General features: G+C 42.3%; 1 protein-coding gene across 2 annotated transcripts in view; it reads right to left on the reverse strand.

The window, feature by feature from the left end:
• Positions 1-306: 306 nt before the first annotated feature.
• Positions 307-19,949, reverse strand: part of KCTD8 (potassium channel tetramerization domain containing 8) — a 721,836-nt gene continuing 702,193 nt past the window's right edge. Inside the window, exons 4-5 of one of the 2 annotated variants that reach the window (XM_078678965.1) lie at positions 14,874-14,890; positions 307-1,561 (exon numbers count right to left, since the gene is read on the reverse strand). In XM_078678965.1, the coding sequence (XP_078535091.1) occupies positions 1,161-1,561; positions 14,874-14,890 (418 nt within the window). In that variant the 3' untranslated portion in view covers positions 307-1,160. Of the gene's footprint in view, positions 1,622-14,873; positions 14,891-19,949 lie in introns of both variants that reach the window. The other variant, XM_078678964.1, reaches the window with a different exon arrangement.

A 19,949-nucleotide genomic window follows, 5' to 3' on the forward strand; every position in this document is an offset into this window, starting at 1 on the left:
TGTGTAATGTTTCTCAATTTTAACTTAAATATGTGCTGTCATATAGTTTATTTCAAACATTCTAATTTATTTGATAGTCAACGCAGGTAAGGTTGTGCTGTGGGGAGTTGAATATTGAAGTGTAATTTATACCTGTTTACACGACTTGTCTATGAAGCTGTTAAGTCTTTGCTGGATGAATGAGGGATTTGTCCTGCATAAACAAAATCTTCAGGTTTGATAACGAAGTGTTATTTTTCACTACAAACACGTGATGCACCATCTTATTAAAAAACACAGACACGAGATGGAAAGCGACAAAGCAAATCGAACAGATGTTTCTTTTTAATTAATATTTTGAAATCAATTATCCGGTTTTGCTGTAAATTACTGGTCTAACAAGATCACCGTTTAAAACCTTCTAACCTGTTTCCACACTCTGAAGTTCAGTTTGCATTTCACAGAAATAGCCCTGACTAGTACTAGTATATGAATACTGGTGCAATAATAAGATAGTATAAGGCATGTCTACACCACCCTTACACACGGAACACCATACACACCCACATACAAAGGAATCACAGACATGGAACAAAGCAATTTTGACTCCTCCCATTGCCATTTACATCTACTGGGTAGGTCCAAAGTCTTCCGCAATCTTGATTTCAGCAACAAATAAATCTTTTCCTAACTCGTGTGCTTTTCGTAACATTGTGCTCATGCAAAATAATAATTTGGTTTCTTGCATTCATAATGATGCATTTGGGGTATTTTCATAGAGGAACCAGTTCCAATGTAATTGTAACACTGACCGCTAACAAGACATTTTAAATAACATTTTTGATGACGTAAAGTGAGATTAGCTTGATAAAGATTCTTTCTTGGGCTTCAACATGACAACGAGGCTTAGAAGACTATATTTTGAAGACCACAGATTTCCATCATGCACTTTCCTCCTTTCACACAGCTTTCAACGATATATAGTCGTATGACCTGTTGGGCTGCTGTATATTTTTGTTTTGTCTTGGAAGGGGCCACCTTAATTCAGCATTTATAATGCAACCACAGGTGGACTCGGTGGAATGCTTCACAAACAAGAGTAAAATCTGTGAAGAGCATCAGTAGATAGTCACCATTCAGAAATGAACCGGACAAGGTAAACCCACTGAAGCAGACAGTCACTATAAGCCATATTTTGTCAACAGTTCAGACTGCCAGGGACGCTGGCGCTCTGGAAAACAATCCGGAATTTGAATGGTTTGAAAATCCTGAATACATTTTTTCATCTCTTCCTCAACACTAAGCTTCTCACAAACCTTCTTTTTGGAAAGGTTTGTTTCCCTGGATTTGCTGATTAAAGTCTGAAAGAGCTCGCTGTTTCTCCGTTTGTCTGGCTGGGGCATCCACTGCCCTGGGGCCTTCTTGGAAGGACGGTCCAGGGTGACGGTGTTTGGCTGGTGTGGGGTTGACTGCCCAATGGTGGGTGCGTCCTCCTGGGGGGTGCTGGCATCGGAATGGCTGTCGCAGCTAGATGTGGACAATTCGTTGCAGGAAGTCCCACTTTCACTTCCTTTGTCTGCAGCTTTCTCCTGCTTCTTTTCTTCTAGTTCCTGCTTAGAAGATACTGTCTTCTGAGGCGGTCCTGTAAAAAGAAATACTTGTTTTCATTACTAGGGCATTAGATGTGGACAACAGCGACAACACCTGCTATTTTTCTACAATCGAAAACCATGCTTTAGAAACATTGTCAATGCTTGATTATTTCTTAAGACAATGGCCTCCTTTCATAATAGGTTGTTGGTAAATTATGCGTTCTTAGCAATATATAATTTTCAGACAACTATTGTTCCAAGCTTTTTTTTTACACTGGTCCAAGCATGTACATAATGAGTTCTAAATTGACGTACATCTTATATTTTTGGTTCATAGTCCGCATAAGAAATTTTGTTTAGTTTATCTGATTTAGAGGATCACATGTATTTAAAAATGGTTCTTAAATAATTGTATGATTTAAAGGATTGATTTGAGATGAAGAAAAACAGCAAACAGAATGGGTCGCAATGCCGCCAGGGGAGTGAAAATGTACGAATTTGAGATAACCGAATTGCATGGTAAACCAGGGCTAATGCATGTAGTGGATGAAACGCTAATATTAAAACCAAGTTTCAGAAAAATATAGGGCCATATTCATCAAATAATCACGCAGTGCTGCAAGCCACCTTGCTTAGCTGCGTAATAGGGAAAGGTCAGGAATGCACCTTATTTACCATGATACTGCACATCCCTGTCATTTCCCAGTGTTGGAGCACAAAGTGCTGCCTAGTGCCAACACAGTCACACTTGCACCAGGGCCAGATTGACCAGAACGGGCACTGGGCATTTCCCCGGTTGGCCGGAGGGGTGGGGGCCTGTTTGGTAGCTGTGGGGGCTGGTTTTGTCACTGGTGGGCAGTATTGCAGCAGTGCTGCAATTTTGGTCCCTTGTAACAAAAGCGGGAGTGGTGCTTCTTACCAGCACCCCTCCCCCCCAACTCCCAGGGCCGGTCGAGCAGCAATCTGCCAGGGCTGGTTGCTGTTCCCAGTCCGGCCCTGCCTTGCACCATGGTGCAAGGGTGCCTGTGTTGTAAGCAGTATTGCTTTCGTGCAGGAAGGGACACTTACTGCAGAAAAAGCAGACATTTTCCTCTTTCTGCATCTGCTGGAAAATGCAGCACACATAGAAAGAGGAAGTCACGAGGAGAAATAAAGATATTTATCCTCGTTACACCTCCCCTAGGGAGGAGTAGCATTATAATGCATTTCCAGGTTTACCATTAATGGTAAATCTGGGAATGCATCAAAATCCATAGGTGGATGGGTGGAAACACCCACGCTCCACCCATGGAATGCCTCACTGGGACAGAGTAACGTAACACATTTGCTCTGTGGTGCATTGTGTTGCTCTAGACTTGTCAAGCCACGCGAGGTGGCCTTGAGTGGCTTGATATATCAAATTTAAGAGTTGCGTCACTCTTGCACCCTGTTGCATGGAAGAAAAACGACATAACCCTTTGATAAATTTGCCCCAATATGTAATAACGCACAAAAATGAAGCCTTTAAACCTGGCTAAATTTACAAAACCAATGTAGCGTCAAGTAAGTAGTTGGCTAAACACCATTTCCTTCTGAAACTCCAAAAGAGCTGATTTCAGCAACTGTCATCAGCTGGATGAGCAGGGAATCAAATAAAATCTAATGGAAACTGCTAGACTCTAGCTGGACTTACTGCAGAACCAGTGCTGTGCTTCTGAGAGGACCTGTACTGGTCCACCGAATTGATGTTATTATGTTCCACAGACAGTGGTATTAAATCTGGCCACAGCTTATGCCTCCACAACAAAGAGTTGAAGTGACAGACATCAACACAAAGGTTGTAGCTAGGATGGGCTAAATGGCATTTTGTGTAAAATTATGAAAATGTTTTGAAAATTATGTCAAATTACGGTGTTGAAACAGTCTCCAGTAAATGCAAGGAGGCCTCTTAAGATGACCATCTCACACCAGGTCAGTTGGTGCAATCCCAATATCGTAGGTGGTCTAAACTCAGGCGACCTTCAAATGTCAGGTGAGGGATGCACATGCTTGATTCCAGTTGTGTGGCAATACCTGCCCAGAGTAGAAATATGCATTTGCACCCATGTTCCCCTTATAGATAAGTATGCCACAAATGTCAGGGACCCTCAATGGCTGTAGTGGCTACGAATCAGCTTGTAAGGAAAAATGCAAGACACTGTGTGGCTCTATTCAAGACTAGATGTGTGCGCTTCAGATCCCTATTAACTGACAGTAGTAACAAGCCTACTGTGATGGTGTGTGCTTGCTTGCTATAGGGGCTTCTGTACCATATGGTAAACTATATCCCTCCTTAGCTTAGTGTTGATCAACCTGAAAAACAGGAACAACAAAATTACAGTTGTTTTAACATATCTGTATCTCAGTCTTTAGGAGAATGGATCATGGTATCTTAATGAATACCTTTATATCCCCTTCTGGAGGAGTCCACAGGTTTTGTTTGTGATTGTCTGCTGCACCAGATGCCTCTGGGCTTGTTGGAAAGACTGCCTGTGTTAGGGAAGACTGGCTCACTGGAATGGAGTTCTATTGCTTCCATTCTAGGTCATCACAGGACTGCCACTATGAGTCAATTTCACTTGCCTGTACATTGTGCCTACTATACTATTACTGTTCAAGGGCCACACTCGAGGTTGGTTCAGGAGTTCTCTCCAGGATCTAAATCTCTCACAAGAACTTCATCCCATCCACAAATATCTGTTTATTTAACCTTTCATTTTTGACTTTCTAACTCAGTGTTCCATTATCCCCGCAGGTGACTTGACTGGGGTCATGATGTTAAGACACCCATTGAGGAGCTATTGGAATAATATCCCTGATATCACAGCCAAATATTATCACTGCTGGTGCACATTGAGGGGTTCAATGAGGTGAGCTCTTGTGCAATCTCAAGAAATTGTAAATCAACCACTCAGTGCCTGATTCACAACGGTAAACGTACACTTTAGTGTAAGTTTATGATTGTTCTTTTATGTGTTCTTTTACGCTGATCTTTTTTCATGTGTGGATGCTCTGCACTTAGAAAGTTACTACTTGTAAATCCATTTGCAAATAGCAATCATAAACTTCCACAAAAGTGTAAGTTTACCTTTGTGAATCAGGCCCTCTCTATTTTTACCATTTCCATCCAAATTCAAGGAACTTTAGTTATTGTTGGCAAAACTTGTTGTCCTTCACCATTTGCTTTGGGGTCATCCCAGTGTGAATTGGTAATGGCCTAGTCCCAGTGTATTAACGTATTTCTTACTCTCCATCCTAGTAAGCGGAAGACCATTGTCTGTTTTGATGACTGTCTGAAACCCATATGCTGCCAACTCTTTCTCTAGCTTGGATTTAACTTTTTCAAAGACTCAGGATGGTACAGTTTCTAGCATCAGATATTTTGAGCAGGTGTCCATGAAAACTGATTAGTCATCTGTCGGGAGGCCTCATTTCAGTATCTGGTGCATGATAAAGTTCATATCATTAATTTCAACCATCCTAAGGAACCAACCTTTTCCTAATGTTGTCTTTTTGTTTTGGCCATTCCCTGGTGGTGGGATGTGCATATGCACTACTCCTGTGGATTTTGTATTTTGTCACTTCACAGCACTAGGACTAGGACATCATTGGATGCACAGCCCACAGCGAAGTGAGTACGTATTGGCATCTATGTTTTGTGCCATCACAGGACCATCTTTTACAAGATCTACTTTGTCGCTGGTACTGACAGTTGTAGGCAGGCATCAACTGCTGATGGTTTTGGGATATCTTCCAACTTCATTGGTTTTGGGCATGCATTCTGTGTCACAGACATAGAAGCTCATCTGTGTTCCCTGGCTTTTAAGTTTAAAGATCCTCATGGGCATCTAGGTTATGCAACAGATAGTCCGTGTGACTATCTGACTCTAGCATGTATTCTGTTGAGAAGTTATATTTTTGAAGTTCAAGGGCCCATTTTTCTATATTTGCAGTGTGTGATGAGTAGCTAACCTGGAACAGGGCAACAAGAGGTTTGTGGTTGGTTAGCATATAGATTTCATGTACCTGTGAAAGTGGACACGGACCCATTTAATGGCCAGGGTTTACGTCTATACCTGTGAATAGTCCCCTAGTGCTCAACTAACAAATGCCACTGGTCTAGAGAATGTTTTTGCAGACACACTGCACCTAAACCCTATTGACCAGAGTTTGTTACCAATTCTGTGTTAGTTTTCGTATCTAAGGATCTCATTATGGTTCCACTCAGAATGGAAAACCAGGTGTATAGGAATACCTTGTTTTGGTTGCAAGAAACAGGATTATTAGTTAAGTTGTGTGGAAGCATCACTCAGGCAACAACCACAATCCCTGTCAGGGCAAACCACAAAACTAACTCGGTTAACCTCTGCTTAACTCTCTGGTAGCTTGGCACAAACACACTCAGGCTTAACTTGGTGGCAATGTGTTAAGTATGTATGCAACACACAAATAGCAATAAAGTGAAAACAGAGCACAAGAAATATCCCATACAAGTTAGAGAAACAGTAAGAGTAAGATTTAATAAATGAAATGACATCATTCAAATAAGTAGAACCAGAGCTATACAATTTCAAAGTGTTTAGTGAAAATAGTGGCTAAAAGCACAAAGCGCCACTCGCAGTCATCTGGTCATTCTAGATTCCGGGAAAGTCACAAGTTCAGGCCGACCAGTGATGGAGCAGGACAGATACAGGGAGGTTAGTCCACCAAAGAGATACCTCCAAAGTCCGGTGCAAAGACTTCTGTTTGCGTTGGAGGACGTGACAAATAGGCTGATCATCGCAGACTGTCATCATTGTGGCATGAAGGGTAGGTCAGGTGTCACATATGGTCGTTGGTGTATGGCAAAGAGCCATTGAATCATCACAGATAGTTATTGCTGTGTTGTCACGTTGACAGCAGTTGTTGGCTTCACTTTGTACATGAACAGCCGGTCCCATGCCGAGCTAGGCTTTGGAGGTCATCAATAGTCACAGAGTCTGAGTGCAACCTGGCACATTTGTGGTAGTGAGGAGCCTAAACTACAGGATTTTCACCTTTTTATGAGGAGGAGTACACTCTGATACCAGCCACGTTTTCAGGACCTATGGTGGCACATCCTGGGGATTAGGGTCCCAGTCAAGCAGAGACCAGCAGTGGTCTGGCAGGTCCAGTTGCATGTCCGGCAGGTCCTGTTGCAGAAAGTCACCTTGGCAGTTGCAGGGAGGCCTCTGAAGCATGTTGTGTCCCTGTAGCTCACATTGAGGGACCGCCAACTGACCTTTGGAGTCACTCTGGTTAGCCTGGGCTCATGGAAAGCAGATCCTACTCAGCAAGGCAGTCCTTCAAGCAGCAGGGCAAGCCCCTTGAAGCATGGCAGTCCTTCTTCCATAACTTGCATAGGTCCAGGAGTGTTCTGATGAGTGGCTCTGGAGGTCCAATATTTATACCTTGTGCCAGCCTTTGTGTGAGGGGATTCCACCTCTTACCCCCACAACTGGGTCTGGAAAAATCTTCCCTTTCCCCTGATCAAGGCTCTGAATTGTCTAATTTGACAAAAGACAGGGCAGGCCTCAGTGCATGTACATGTGTGTACAGGATGCGAAGTCCTTTGAGTGCAAGTGCTCTGGATACTGTCTTTCCTCAGTCATCCTGCCTGGATGGTGCAATCAGTCCACACCCAAGCCCCCTCTGCGTTACTGTCTGAAGCAATACACAAACCCCAACAGCAGAGCCATTAACAGTCATATGACCCAGGACTCTGGTAGAAGACAACGTGGTTAGGATAAGAAAATGCCAACTATCTAAAGGTGTCATTTTCAAAATTTCTAACTTAAAATCCAACATTACCAATGACGAGAATTTTAAATTACAATTCTTCTGGGTATAAACAGCATATTTCTATCTGCTCTCAATCTAAAGTTAGCACTTATAAAATATAATAAAGTAACCTAACGTTAGCCAATGGAAGAGGGTTAGGCTAACTTTAGGAGTTTTTCACTGCCAGGACAAGTAAAACCTAAGTACACATGTCCTCCATTTTAAATACAAGAGACCCTGCCTTATGAGCCTTTAGGGCCTACCTTAGGGGTGACTTATACGTATTAAAAATGAAGGTTTAGGCCTGGCATAAGATTTATTTTGCAAGGTTGAAATGACAGTTTAAAACCACACTACAGGATATAGTGGCAGGCCTGAGACATGTTTTAAAATGCTACTTTAGTGGGTGGCAGAATGAGTGATGCAGACCACTAGTAGCATTTATTTCCAGGCCTTGAGTTCATGTAGTATGATTTACGAAGGACTTACAAATAAGTTAAATGTATCAATCACGTTGATGCATATTGTACCATGTCTTAGGGAGGGAGCATAAGCACCTTACCACGAGTGGCTGCTGCTCAGAATCTGAAGCAGCAGGGCAAGAGGGGAATTACAAAAAGAAGCGCAGACAAAAACATAAACATAAATATAACACTTTACTTACCTGACGCTGTGTCCATTCCTACTTTCTGCTCTCCAGAACCTCGACTAGTGCACATTGCGCTGGCTCCCAGATCCCAATCCTAGCGCTGCTCTCATGCTTCAGGTTTGAGCAGCCTGGTTTGACGCTCAGACAGTGCCTGGGAGCCTGTGGCTTATCTCCACCCAGCTGTGCAACACAGCCGGGTGGAGACATGCTAAGTGTGCATGCCGGTCTGGCCGGTCTAAGACAGCCGGCAAAACCATCATGCACACTTAGTAGGGCCAATCACGCCAAAAAATGATAATAAAATTGGTTTGTTCTCATTTTATTTTTCATATGTTTACATCTGCTGCCACCTAGTGGGGTGACCCTACTCCGCCATAACGGATGAAGCGCCCCGGCTTACCACTTGTTTGCAGGGAAAAAGTGCCCCTAGTCTTAATGCCAATAAAAATGGTTGCAGCAACAGAAGACAAAAAATTGGGGGCACCCCTGCAAAAAGGTCCAGGTCCAAGAGCCTTTCACTGCTGTACAGGTGTAACTTTAGTAAGGTTGGAAGAGGGTTCTCCCTTGTGGTTGTATTGCGAATAAATCTCCTGCAGTAGTTTGCCATTCCAGTGAAACCACACATATCTGTCACACTTTGAGAAGCAAAAGCATGGTGTATCTCTTCCAATTTCTTCAGATCTATGCTCACACTCTTTTTGGAGAAAGCACAGCAAAAGAAATTAATAAGGTGCAGAAATTTGCATTTTTCCCAGTGCAGCATAAGATCAGAATCAGCTATGCACTAAGGAGTGGCTTTTATTCTGTGATGGTGTTCAGCAATGCCTAATTCATGGATAAGGATGTCATTGCTTATATTCATGGTGCAGTCTATACTGGTAAAGCCTCACATGGCATCCTGAAAAACGTCCACTAATGATGATACACTAATTCACCTCCTTGGTATCCACATAGCATTTAGTCTTCTAGCTCTTTTCTCCAATTTTTAGGCGTGCCTTTAGGGCTAGGCCTACTCGTAATAGCATCCACTGCCTTCATCTTGATGGCCTAGGAGTCATGCATTTCTATCTTTACTGTCATGCAGGTCACCGTTCTCCAATTGGATAATAACTGTGGCATGCCATGGGTAAGAATGTCTTTAGGGCCATTCTTTGTTCACAGAGATTAAGACGTCTGAGCACCAATAAAAGTCAGACTACAATCACTTAGGCCTACGCCTCTTTCAAAGTGTCATCTTTGGTATACGAGCTAGCCAGCTCCTCAGCCTGGTGTAAAAATTATACATTGCTTTGACTTCATTTTTTTGGGTAAAAGAGCAAGACAAACCTTTCAAAGCCTGGATTCAGCTGAGGATTTAAGTGTGCCTTGAGGGACAACAGCTGCTTTACACTGCAGGTTCAGAAAAAACAAAAACATATCTTCTACATTGAGAAGAAGGGGGGAGTTGACTCTGGGATTGGCTTCTCTATTGGCTGCAACATAGTTAGTGAGATGACCAATCTACACTGCCCTCCAGAGCACCAAAGACACAGAAAAGCTTGGTTTGTTGAATCATGGTACACATGCTCATGTGTATTCTTGGTGGAGAAGCAGCTTGTGCAATGGTAGACACAGGTGAACCAGGTTGGAGATTGCTGTAACCTTGACCCCCGCCATCCGTCTTAGCAACATTCTATTTGGTGTGAAAAATTGAATTCTTCGTTGACTAGGCTGTGAGCCCTGGTCAAGCAACAGCTACAATCCCTTGCAAAGTTAACAACAAAAATCCCTAGTTTAACCTGTGTTTATTTCTGGGTAGGTTGAAACAAAAAAGCAGTAAGGCTTAACTTAGAGCAATGTGTAAGAAAATTCCGCGCCCATTTAGAAAAAGGAGTAAAGTAAATTTTAATAAATTGTTTGACACCAAGAGATAAAAATCCAATCAGTAAAACCGGGGCTATGAATTTTTTAAGTTTTAGTAATAACTAGTGCCTAAAAGATCAAAGTGCCAACCGCGGGTATCTAGTCACGCAAGACTAGGTAAAAATGTCCTGAGAAGAAAAAGGTTAGTAGGAGGTGTTTGAGGACGTGCGTTGTTGTCAGGGAGCCTTGAGTAAAAGCCTCTGTGAAGATATCTACATTCAGACCTTGGGGCCGATTCCGATCCGTCTGACATCGGTCAGGAGCAGTAACCCACCAACCTGCTGTCGTGGGTTACGGCCCTGATAATACTGTTCGGTCACATTCGTATACTTCACAATGCAGGCATGCATTCCGAGCAGAATGCATGCCTGCCTTGAGAAAAGCAGGGGTACAGTTCATCCCTGCACCCTGTGGCTGGCACCCCAAGGTGCTTGCCACCGGGTGCAGGGATCCACAGAGGGGCACCATAGGTGCCCCCAGGCTGCTATTCAGCAGCCTTGCACCCATAGGGGCCCTGCTGGAGGCCCCCAAAGACAGTTTCCGACTGCCTTTTCGTGCCAGACAGACCGGCACGAAAAGGCAGTGAAAAACTGCCATTGTACTCCCTCGGTCGTAAAGAGGTGACCGGGGAAGTACTGGAGGATTTCCGGATGGCAGACGGGCTCTCTGAGCCCGTCGTAGGCCATCCGGAAATCCGAGTCAGATTCCATTCCGACTGAGCCCATCAGAATGGCTTGGTCGGAATGGAATCTGGCCGGCACTGACCGATTTTGAATCGGCCCCTTAGTCTCTTTTTTGAAAATCTAAAATCTCCTGCGGGATGAGGTAGAAGGCTGTAGTATAAGACAGTTCCAGGGGCTTGGATACCCCTTTGGCAAAGACTTGCTGAACAGGATTTACTGCTGTGGAGAAGAATGCAGCAGGAGAAGCAATGAAGTCAATCCAACTGGTGATGCAGTTTGGGCCTAGAGGCGAGCAGGTTGGTCCACGTCTCTTCCTGGTTCTCCGAGCAGTTTTTGGTGAAAGATTTTGAAAGTCCTCAGTTTTGGGTTTTGGCCAGCTGGGTAACTTGAGCACCACAACCAAGAGCCCAGGACTGGTGAGGCACCACTTGGGAGCTCAGGACTCTTCAGGCTGGGTCCAGGTGTGGGTTCAAGATGGTGGGAGCCTTTTGTGTTTTTGTGGCTCTGAACAGGAGGCCAGCAAACTAGCCCTTGTGGTCGTCACTCTGTAGTGCTGGGCTCAGGTGACGATGCAGGGCTCAACAGCAGGGTTGGCCTCTAAGGGTTCAAGGCAGATTCCAGACAGCGAAGCAGTCCCTCCGGTACAGTAAAGATGTCTTTCAGAGCGCACAGCAGGTCACAACACCAGGAAGCCCTCTCTCTGAGAGTTGTTCTGCAAGTCCAGGAGTGAACTGAAGAGTGGGTCTAAAAGTCCTATTTTTATACCCTGGTGCCCTTACTCTAGAAGGTGGGAGAAGCTTCTAGAAAGGTTCATTGAAGTGCATGGAATTTCCTGAAACTCCTGTCCTGGCTCCAAGTTGGCTGTAATGACAATATGGAGGTAATAGGTCCTTTGTGTGTAGGCAGAGCATACCCTATTCAGTTGCAAGTGGGGCAGTGCTCAGCTCCTTCCCCCCATCCTGCCAGTGGATGGCCCATTTTGGAACACCAAATCCTTCTATTGTGTGACTGTCTTTGAGGAATTCACAAAATATAAGTGTCAGCTACACCCTGTCAAAATTGTAATCTAAAATCAGATTTTACAATTACAGACCGTTTTTCATAGATACCAAACATGAACTGGATACCTGGTCCTAAGCAAAAGTTAGCACTTATTAAATGTAATAAGGCAACCCAATGTTATCCTATGGAACAGGGAGACCTCACAGTAGTGGAAAACGATATTTGAAGTCTTGGTGGTGAATTAGCACACGTATTGGCGCTTGGAGTGGTGCCTGCCGTAAATATGCGATTTTGTGTGCATTAGTGTGTGTTGCGAGGAGAGTGGTTGGATCACAGCAAGAAACAGTAGGAGACATGTGTGCACATACTACATCTACGGGAGACGTGTGGTGTTTGGCACTTTCATCTAAAGTTGAGCCGTTGCTCTTGAATGTAGAAGCTGTCACTGTGAGCTGGTAGGAGGAGTTACAAACGCTAGCGACGTAGCAACGTGACGTGATCACGCCTGCGCGCTAACTACCACCATTTCTGTTGAGGAAGTGCATTGCAACAATGCAGAGAGTAAGCGCAAGCACAGATGCTATGTGTAGATGCCGATCCAGTGTGGCCGTAGGCATCTGATGTGTGTAGTGCAACTGTACCTTGGCCAATACAATGTGGAGAACCATGTTTGACTTTTATGCGGTCTGTCAACCTGATATTCTTTGCAGTGACAGGCACACTTGTGGTTCCAATGCTGGATACTTGAATTAAACTGTACAAAATATAGCTCCCTCACCATATTTCCTGCAAGACCCGTGTCTGCCTTCCGTGGATTGGGATGACTGGAAGGAAATATTTTTACATGTATGGAGGCAATAGGGGAAATGTGTATATAGCAAAAAGGAAGTTAGCCATTTTAAAGAACTGTCTTGGAGTGGAGGGGAGGAAAGTCTTAAAAACAATGCCATGTACAATGAATAGAAATGTTGAATGATCTTATGACGATAATGCAGACGTATATGAGGATGTTCTTTTTGCTTTGGGAAAGAACTATGGAAAAAAGTGAGTGTTGTAGTAAAAAGGCACAAATGTTTTTCATGTGGTCAGGATGATGGGTAGTCAATTAGCCAATATGTAGATACTTTACAGGGTTAGCTGTTACATGCACATTTAAAGATATGAGAGATGAAATCATAAACGATCAAATGTTAAACTGATTAAGTGATTTGAGAATTCAAGAGAAGTTGCTAGACTTAAAAAATCCCAGGTTAGATAAAACTATTGAAGTGGCCAAACACGTTGAGTTATGTATAGGAGTTGGGTGGTGCTAAGTCTAAATAAACATCTGATGCTGAAAAAATATGAGAAGTTAGAGGTGAAAATTGGGTAACTCAAAATGTGAAACCAAGGAACAAATTCAAGGGAAGGAGAAATGTAGCAAGGAAGAAAGTGTGCTTTAGGTGTTGAAGTGATAGACACATTGCTGAAGCACATAATTGTCCCGCAGTTATGAGTAAATGTTTTTTAAATGTACGAAACGGGGACATTTTGCAAGAGTTTGCAGAATGAAAGCAGCTAGTACAGGAAGAAACTCAGTAAATATAGTGAGAGTCATGGGGCAGTGTTCTCAAGAGCTAGAATTTGATTACAGTGATCAAGAAGAAGTGGAGGTATTAATGATCAATGGAAATGTAGCACAGTCACTTGTGACTGCAGGTGTGTCTGATGATAATTATCATCCACCTTGGTTTTGCATTGGTGTGACTGGAATGGAGGTACAGTTTTGGGCAGATTCCTGTTCACCTTTTACAATCATTGATAAGCCTATCTGGGAGAAGCTGAATTCCCCAGAACTAAGTCCTAAAGATGTAGAACCAGAAGGTTATTGTGGCGACAAATTACCCATACTCGGATATCTTGCCACAGAATTGGAGATCCAGGGTAGCCACACGTCTGCTAAGGTCTATGTAGTGGAAAGAGGGAAATCACTATTAGTCTGGAAAGGACAGTGGGCATTAGGGATACCAATCATCCACAACGGGTGTTGTTAACTCAGGATAATAGTTAATGGATAAAACAAAATCACAAGTTATTTGAGGAGGAGTTAGGCTGTTTGAGGAAATTTGAACATAAGATTATTCTTAAGAAAGATGCCAAGCCAATGGTGCATACATTTCGGAATGTGCCATTAGCTCTGAGGAATGTGCTTAAGGAGGAGTTGCAAAAAATAGTGTTTTGAAGCATCAGAGTGGCATAGTCCCATTGTTACTAGAAAATCCAATGGCCATATCCACATGTGTGTGGGCTTGAGGGACCTTAACAAATGTATATGGGTGGATAGTCATCCTTTACCCCGCATCAATGAGATGTTGGCAAGTGTCTCTGGAGGAAGGTATTTTTCCACCTTGGACCTATCCAATGCATAGCATGAAGTGTGGTTACACGTGAAATCTAGACATTTGACATCATTTATTACACCTGAAGGGGCATTTCCATTTGTCTGAATGCCATTTGGTCTAGCATCCACATCTGTGGTATTTCAGAGAGTGATACAGAGTATTGTGGGGGATATGAGGAAAGTATTGGTATTCCACGATGATGTATTGGTTGGGGGCGAGAACGTGGAGCAGGATGATGAGATACTGAAGAATGTGCTGTCTACGTTGGAGGAAGCAGGTGTCACGATTGTGTTGGAAAAGTGTATGTTTGGTCAAATGGAAGTAGAATATTTGGGATATACCTTGACATTTGGTGGGGTCAAGCCAAACCACAATTTAATAGAGACCCTAGAGCCGCCTCCCGCTCCACAAGATAAGGATCAAATAAGATCATTTTCTAGGGCTGGCAGAATATTATTCCAAATTTGTACATCATTCTGCTGAGAGAGTACACACTTTACGGAAGTTAATGAAAAAAGGTGTGACTTATGTTTGGACGGAGGACTGCCAGAATACATTTGATGATATAAAAAAGTAAATTGGAAGAATTGTGACACTGAAACCATTTAATCCTAAAGTTACGACCATTGTGGTCATCGATGCCAGTGGATATGGAGTAGGTACGGTTCTGACGCAAGAGCATGCTGGTAAGGAGAGAGTCATTGCATTTGCGACGAGGACTCTAAGAGGTGCAGAGAAAACATACTCTGCAGTGGAAAAGGAAGCTTTGGCATGCTGGTGGGGAGTGCACAATTTTCGAATTTTTGTTTGGGGTATTCAATTGAACTGCGTACAGACCACAAACTATTAGTTGAGCTGTTCAAAACACCGCTTGTCCTGCAACAGCTACTCCACGCATTTCAAAGTGGTTGCAATGCCTACAGGAGTACATTCTTCTGTGAAGTATGTTCCGGGCATAAGAAATATAAATACAGATTACATGTCCAGGTTGCCGCTTCAGAGTGATACCGGCAAGGATTAAGATGACTGGGTAGTGGCGGATATATCTGAAGTGTGTCGGGCCATCAAAGAGATTGAATGGAAAAATGCAGTGATGGCTGATCCTGTATTAGAGAAGGTTAAGGATATGTTGCCTGAGATGTCAGGATGGAAATCTGATGAAGATTTGATTCTGTATAAAAACATATGGAGGAGTTATCAGTGGTAGATGATATTGTGAGGAGGAGCACCAAACTTGTGGTTACAGAAGGATTGGGTAGTAGGTTGTTAGGAATAATGCATGAAGGTCATGGTGGTATGGCAGCAATGAAGATGAAGATCAGGATAGATTTTTGGTGGCGTGGGATGGACATGCAGATAGAAAGGTATGTTAGAAAATGTGTTTCATGCATGTGTAGCGACAAATCGCGTTCTCTAAGTGAAGCCACAATTCTGTGGAGTGACCAAAAAAGCATGGAGAAAATAGGCATGGACATATGTGGGCCGTTCAAACGTTTGGATTTAAAGGAAAGGTATGCCATTGTGTTAATATTGTGTTAATGGATTACTATTCTAAATGGCCAGAAGTGACATTTGTGAGTTAAGTGAAAACTGCAAATGTAATTGCATTTTTGTGAGGATGTTTTCCGCAGGGAAAGATGTCCGGTGGAGATACTTTCAGACAAAGGTCTGCAATTTGTGTCAGCAGAGTTCCTTGGTTTCCTCAAGAAATGGGGCATCAAGCAAAGTTGAACTCCAGTCTATCATCCTAGGGGTAATGGCCTTATTGAGCGCTTTAATCACGTTTTAAGTGAAAGTGTGAAATTGGCCATGGTAAATAGCATTTGCTGGAAGAAACAAATAAAAGAGATGTTGTGGAATTACAGAACAACACCCCATAGTGTGACAGAGGATACACCTTTCTGTTTGTTAAAGGATAGAGGATCATGTACAGAAGCTGTTCCTCCATGGAAGGTGAGATATGGGAGAAAATAATACTCAAGGGTGTTTTGAGTGAGAAAATTGAAAATTATCAAGCACGATATACGCAGAGACACAATGAAAGAGTGATAAAGTTGGATTGGAATTTCTCAGAAAGTATGTGGGTAAGAGTGTCTCCAGGAAATGTGGTGAAGAAAATATTCTCTAAATTGTCTGATCCTACGAAGATGATGAAAGCAAGAGGAAATTCTCTATTGTTGTCTGATGGTAAATGGTGGAATGCCAGGAGAGTAAGGAAGTGTTCGTATGAGGAGGAGCGCGATTGGTTAAGAAGAAGCGGTACATGTGGAGAAAAAAGACATGATGTTAGTGATAGGAGACTAAGTGGACGTTTAAAACAAAAACCAGCATGGCATAAGGATTATGTGGGCAATTAACTTATGGTGAACCAATTGCTCCAACTATGTTCTATTTTTCCATTATTAATTATCGTTATAGGTTTTATAGGTATGTTGTTTTTTTTATTAAGAAAAGGAGATACTTTATTTTCTGTAATTATAGAATGTTAGTATCCTGGTGACTGTTGCCATCTTCCAATGTAACCTGTTATTCGAGCTCCTGAAGAGGAACGTTAGAGCAGAGGAGACGAGACAGCAGTTACAACAGTCTGGGAATTGAACACTACATATCCTTAAGAGTCAGGCTTTGTGAGGGAGTCTGCACACTTGATTCATAGACTCATAGATTAGTGTGATGACTTAGAAGTGGCACAGCGTAGAATGATGTCAGACACTACACTGCTTTCTTCATGACTGGGCTAGTGCGCTGCAGATCCCCTGTTTGACTTCAATCATTTTTACTGGTTTTTTATTAGGAAACAAAATACAACATAAGGCGGGTACACCCATCTATGAATTGCCCCTTTAGCTGACCACAAACACCTACTCACCCCCATTGTCTCAACATCCAACCCTAAATTCCTCCCCCTTCATGCACCCTATTGTAGCATCTCGTACTATCTTCCCATCAAGGAACTTGGCTTCTCTTCTGCCCGTTTCATACCACCTACATTCTTGTTAGGTATTTCTCCTTGTCTAGAAGTTAGTCTCTTCTGACATGTTATCTCCCCGTAGTCTTAATTTAAATATGAGCTACAATATGAGTTCCGCAGTTTACATGTTTTAAACTCCATATCTAGTGCACTGTATGTCAATACCCCATAGCTCATCAGTAGTCACACTCTTAACTGTAGATCCACTGTCAGAAGGTGGTACCTTCCCTACAATGGCAGTACAGCTTGCTAGTAAGAGGTGAGTGATTGTTTCCCTCCTCGCAGAGTGCAAAGGAAAGTTCCCCTGTGATCGGCATACTAGTAGCACTACATCAGGCACTATTCCATCTCTTTTTTCATGTTTTCTGTTTAATATTTCCCTAGATTTTGAACCAATAACTTGCTAGTTTGATGCAAATGCGAAGGACGTGGGCTATTGTATCTACAGCACCACATCTCATACAGCAGCTGTTTGTTTTTGCTTAATCTAATGCATGCAAACCGGTGTGTAATGCAATGTCAACAGAATTTTGTGGATTTATTTTCTTTAAACGTGCCTGGCATAGTTACAAGCTCTCTGGAAAATGTTGCATTGGGTTAGTGGTAATACTTGTCTCCTTCTCCCACTGAAGACTGAAGCTGAAACTGGAACCTATGGTCAGGAACATATGGTCATGTTGTGTGGTTCACATCTAATAGAGTTTAAGAGAATTGCGCTGTGTCTTGTGATTGTAGGCGTTTGTCATATAGGCTGAGTTGTTGTTTAACACGCATTTTTGCTTCAGATTGCAATGCTTGGTACCTCCGTTGCATAGACCAAAACCTCTCCATCTCTGAAACTGTGAATCCATGATTAACATAGTCAAAAGATTTGATCTCCCCTTTACGAAAGAGGTCCATAGGCTAAATCAACTCAGATTTTTCAGGTTTAAAAAACGTTGCCCTCTCCAACCTAGGGTGTCATTAACAATTTTGAAAAGAGGTATATCGGAAGGAGTACGCAGCCCATGCTTTTGGACATGTCTAGGCACAGTATTTATTTCAACGTGGGTTCCCCTACTGTACAAAATCCAATGGTAGACTCAGGCACGCATCTTAGCGCCTTGGCGCTAAGGTGTGCGCCTGGTGCACAGCAGCTGAAATCAGCGCCGGCGCTAAGGAGACGGGAGGAGAGTGCCATTTCTCTGTACAAATTGTGCTTTTCTGCTCCCTCCCTGTCACACAGCACAGCCCCTTAAGAGGCTGTGCTGCGTTGCATGACAAAGTTCTCAATTTGGGCCTTTATCTAAAGAATTACCATTATACCTTGCCTTCAGGGGTCTATCAACCACCTTTGATAAGGTTAATAGTAGTAAGTTGTGGGCTATTATGTTGGAGATGGGAATAGACACCAACCTTGTGCACTTGCACTTTTTAGCCACCTCCACCGAGATTTAAGTGCTATTGTGAGGCATAGTTCTAACGGTGAATTATATAATCCTTCTAAAGGCACATCGCATAGATAGGCAAGGATTTGTTTAGCACCACTGTTATTTATTTTTACATTATTAAATGTAATGCCTTTTTAAGCACTATTACACGTGATGTTCCCTACATTAATTCTGTTCCCTTACCCATACTGCTGTACGCTGATGATGCTGTGCTTATAGCATGGACCCCAACTGCTTTGAGGTGCCTGGTATAAGCTTTTTCTGAGTTTATGCTTAATTTAGATTTTTCTACCAATTATACAAAATCGCAAACACTGGCATGTAGCCTCAAGCATTATTTGTTAAGTTCTCTACGGGTTAATGCGAGCTACGTAGAGAGTGTCTCAAAGTTCCCATATCTTGGCTAGTATTTGATGCTAATGGTTCTTGGGCAGAGAACATTAGTTATAGTAACACTACATACAAGCAAGCTATTTGTTCTCTATTGAACGTTTGTAAATCAGTAGGAAGAAAACCGATAACTTTACTCATAGAAATATATTCTAAGCAATGTGTTCCTGTTGCTAGCTATGGGAGTGGAATTTGAGGTTATGGGGTTTGTTGTTTATTTTAGATAAAGTGCAATCGGTTTTGTACGCATCTCGCTCCCTTCCTCTACATCCCCCCCACTATTTTTGTTAAGAAGTGATGGACTTGCTGTATCTGGAGGATTCTACTAAGATGGGCCCTTTTTTGTTATGAATGAATGAAATGATTTGTTAAGTGCATGGCTACTCAAAAAGAGTTTCCTGGTACTAGGCGTAGCGTAGGAAAACCAAGGGAAGAAAAAGGAAGCTAGAGTGTAAAGAGCCACGTCTTGAGTTTCTGTCTGAAAAGAGTCTCTTATTCCATTTGTCACATTTTGATTTGGCTATCTATACGGAATATCCCAGGGCTTCTTTCTTTCATAACATAACATAACATAACGTAACATAACATAACATAACATAACATAACATAACATAACGTACCATAACATACCATAATCAATGACTGTGTCCAGTGTTCCCAAGGCTTTGATAGCCCATGATTCACTTATTTCAAACAAAATGTTACTATTTTGAGTAAATCCGCTTAATTTAAAAATATGTTATCTATATGCAAGGCTGACAAGAATACTGTGAAGCATTTGTGTATGGAAAACATTGTCCTGAAAGGGATAGCTTAGAATTAAGCAAACCGATTGTTTGGAATTATTCCACTTAAAAAATCATTCTTGGCCCAGAACCTTATTTATTGTATGTGACTAATAATTGGGAAAGAGCCCTACAATTAAAATGTAGACCTAGTTCCATATGTTTAATGTTGTGTTTTCTGCTGGGCTATTATGATAACTTGGCAGAGAAGAAATGTGCTTGTAATAATGTTTCTTCCCAATCTTTGTTTCACTTTATGATATTTTGCACACTGTATAATCTTTTGAAGCTTTTTCTATTTATTGCCTCTTTTTAAAAGTGTACGGTTGCCTTCAGAGTTTTACAATTTCTACCCAGTACTGATGTAT

Source organism: Lissotriton helveticus, chromosome 2_2, assembly GCF_964261635.1.
Source record: "Lissotriton helveticus chromosome 2_2, aLisHel1.1, whole genome shotgun sequence".
In the NCBI taxonomy this organism is placed as follows: Eukaryota; Metazoa; Chordata; class Amphibia; order Caudata; family Salamandridae; genus Lissotriton; species Lissotriton helveticus.